General features: G+C 40.6%; 1 protein-coding gene across 1 annotated transcript; it reads left to right on the top strand.

Moving 5' to 3' along the window:
• Positions 1-317: 317 nt before the first annotated feature.
• LOC129163860 (putative nuclease HARBI1) lies at positions 318-3,282 on the top strand. The gene is made up of 4 exons (XM_070543185.1): positions 318-874; positions 1,253-2,079; positions 2,166-2,372; positions 2,485-3,282. Exons 2-3 carry the CDS (start codon positions 1,485-1,487, stop codon positions 2,213-2,215), a joined length of 645 nt encoding a protein of 214 aa, XP_070399286.1. The 5' UTR covers positions 318-874; positions 1,253-1,484; the 3' UTR covers positions 2,216-2,372; positions 2,485-3,282.
• Positions 3,283-3,662: the final 380 nt, after the last annotated feature.

The raw sequence follows: 3,662 nt of genomic DNA, 5'->3' as shown, positions 1-3,662 counted from the left end.
CCAAAGAAATATTTAGATCCCAGCTAAATATTTATTTTCCATGATGTTATTTAGCTCCACACTATAGTTTATATTTTTGGGTCAGACTTAAATATTTATTTCCCAAATACTGATTTTGCAAACTAAATGTTTAGCTCCAAAATAAATATTTAGCTGGGATCTAAATATTTATTTCGGAAAATAAATATTTAATTTACAAATTAAATATTTAGTTCCAAAATAAATATTTAATTAGTAAATTAAATATTTAGTTAGTGAATTAAATATGTATTTTACAAACTAAATATTTAGATCAGACCTAAATATTTAGTTTGCAAAATAAATATTTAACTGCAAATTAAATATTTATCTTGCTAACTAAATATTTATTTGGAAACTTTAACATTTATAAATGTATGAATAACATGATGAAAATATGACTTCGAAAAAGTGAACTCCCAATTTTTTTCTCTTATGATATGCTAAATAACCAAAAATATTGCTGTTAGATTATGACTGTTTGACTTTACAAATGGCACCCCATAGTTTTCATGACATTTAGCGTGTATTTGGCTGTGTCCGAATCCAGAGGTAGGATGCTTGTGAGTACGGGTCCTCGCCGGTCTAGCAAGACCGGGTCCTTGCTAGACCGCTAAAACCGGAAGTCAGCGGCTCTGAATTCGGACAGTACTAGCCTCGTTTTTATTCCCTCGCCCAGGTCCAGTTGCTTAGCTACCGTGACAGTGTCAAACAGGCTAACAAGCTAACAAGCTAGTCAGAGGTGAAAATGGATCCACAGCAGTATTGCCTTTTATTTTTGGTTTTTGAGGAGCTGCGACTGCTTAGTAAACGTCACCGGCCTTTGTATTTAAGGCTGAGAAGCAGCCATATCCAGGTAAAATTATTTTTTGTTTAGTGAACCAGCTTTCAGGCATTGTTAACTTTAGTGCTATAGTTTCATTTATATTTTAAGCAACAGAAAGACATGTGGCTGAATATACACATTAGTATAGAGTAGACTAACATGCATATAGTTAATTTAACCTATATTCATCTAAAATAATTAATGGAATGACATTTTATAAGTTTGTATTTGATCATAATGCTTGGTTCTGTGCATAAATTTCATAGTAAAAGTAGCATTACAATGTGTTTAATGTGTATTGTCCTTTTGAACTTATGCCTAATAATGCCTAGCTCTCTTCTAAAAATCTCAAGCATTTATACAGGTTTTTTTTAATTGTTTTATTGTTCTCTACTTTTCTTTTAACAGAACAGACCCCTGTACTGTAGGATAAACATGAGTGTGCCAGTCCTGGACCGGTTTTTTTAACCAGGAAGATCCCAGGCCAGATTTTCGTCTGAGCAGGGAGTCTTTTGTGGTGTTGCTAAATCTCCTGAACCAAGATCAGCGACATGGTTGGGGTGCCACAATCGAGACCCTGGTGTTTCTGTTCTGGTTGGCAAGTGGAACATCCTACAGGGTGGTCTCAAGAGTATTTGGGATGCCTCGCTCAACTGTCCACGACATCGTCCATCGAGTCACGGAGGATGTGGTCGCAATCCTCCACCAGGTCATTCACCTCCCCAAAACCCCAGAGGAGATGGAGGTTGTGTCTCGTGGGTTTGCTGGGCTGGCTCGACACAGAGCTTTCATGAAAGCAGCAGGTGCGATCGACGGCTGTCACATTCGGATCAAGGCTCCGAGCGGTCCTGATGGTCAGTGCTACAAAAACAGGAAACTGTTCCCATCTATCATCCTGCAGGCAGTTTGTGACCATCAGGGCCGCTTTATCGACACCTATGTGGGCTGGCCTGGGTCGGTCCACGACTCCAGGGTCCTCCGGCACAGCCCACTGTACAGGCAGTCAGCCTATCCTCCTCCAGGGCACTTCATCCTCGCGGATGGAGGGTACCCATGCCTCCAACATCCACTCCCCCTCATCACCCCCTACAAACGGGTGGTTCAAGGTGTGGGAGCCCAGCGCTTCAACAGCCAGGGCACGCTGCATCATCGAGCATGCTTTTGGAATGATGAAGACCAGGTTCAGGACCATCTTCCTGAAAGCGATGGAGGTCCACCACACCTTTGTACCTCATGTAAGTTAACACAAAGTGGAAATAAACTTTGGGTGTAATCTTTGTTTGGGAATGAAATATAAATTAAATTTTTATCTCTATTACAGGTCATCATAGCATGCACCATCCTGCACAACATCTGCCTCAGTGCTGGTGACATTGTGGTGCAGGACGATGAACTGGAGGATGATGCTCCAGAAGATGAGGGGGAGGCTGGTTTGGAGGCAGTCAGTGGTGCCCTCTGGCGGGACCAACTTTCTGCTGAGGTGTCTGCTCTGGAGGAAGTACCACCAGATCACAATTACTGTTAACAGGCAAGTAATTTACGTAGGAATCTCCAGTTTAAAAATCATTTAGTCCTGTTATCTGCTAGAGTTACAAGTATTATACTCATGATCTCCTTTTTTGCATATATCTGAATGTTAGTGATGTGACAGCCGTCGATTGAGCCAGCCCAGCAAACCCTTTTGATGGACGATGCAGTGGACAGTGAGATGACGCATCCAGACGCACCCTCTGCAGACCACTCTGTCTGATGTTCCACTTGCTGATGTTCCACTTGCCAAACAGAAACGTTCAGTCACGGATCTCGGTTCCTGCACTCCATCCACCTCGATGATCCATGTTTAGTAGATTTAGCAACACCACCAAAGACTCCCTGCTTTCCAAGTTTACTGTATATATTTTACTTTTATCTTTACTTTTATTCCTTACAGTGTTCCCTTACAATTTATTTACTATGTTGTTACTTGTTAAAAACTGAATAATAAAACTGTTAATGATCAAAAACAAGTTATCAATTAATAGAAATTTGATTACATTTAAACAAATAACAAAAACATTCAAACACATATATAGAACCTGAACCAGAAGAAACTAAAAGAAAAAAACTCCATTTCTCTGCCATCCTTTCCATCAATGTTAAAAATCTGTCCATCCTTCTTTCTCTCCTCTCCTCCGCTTCCCTCTGTTGTCTCATGTTCTCCCTGATCAGGTCAAGGAGCTCATCAGCCCTTCTCCTTTTTCTCCCTGATGAGGAGTCCGGCTTCCTTCCACCACTCTCCCTGTCCTCTGTCTCACCCACTGCTGCACTTGGCCCTGGAGTGTCCTCGGGAATGGAAGCAATAAGGACAGGAGGCATAGTGGAAGGCCTCTGTCCCAACACCTCGTCCATGGGGACAAACCAGGGCCAGGTTTCAGCAGTGGGCTTTCCGCTGACTCCCTCTCCTGACCCTGGATGCTTGCAGTCCTACAGACAAAGGGAATTAGAATTACAAGGCTTTATTGTCATTTAACAACAGAGAACACTGTGGGCATAATGAAATTACAGATGCTCCTTAAAGGTACTGGTTCTGGATGAGAATAGAGAGGAATAGAAGAACAAAGTCAGATTATAAATCATAGTTGATAAAACATGCAATAAACAATATTTTAATTTATCAACATGGGAGATGAAAATTGTGTTCTGTGTTTTTTTCCGCCTAAAATGAAATTAAAAACATTAAATCAGTAATGTGGTTTCTTAAAAATTAACTTAAATAAACATTAAACTTAGTATTCGTTATTTTTGGCGTTCGTTACATGATTACATAAGATGCAAGCTC

Source organism: Nothobranchius furzeri, chromosome 13, assembly GCF_043380555.1.
Source record: "Nothobranchius furzeri strain GRZ-AD chromosome 13, NfurGRZ-RIMD1, whole genome shotgun sequence".
NCBI lineage: Eukaryota > Metazoa > Chordata > Actinopteri > Cyprinodontiformes > Nothobranchiidae > Nothobranchius > Nothobranchius furzeri.
This window is presented reverse-complemented; position numbering and strand designations above follow the sequence as displayed.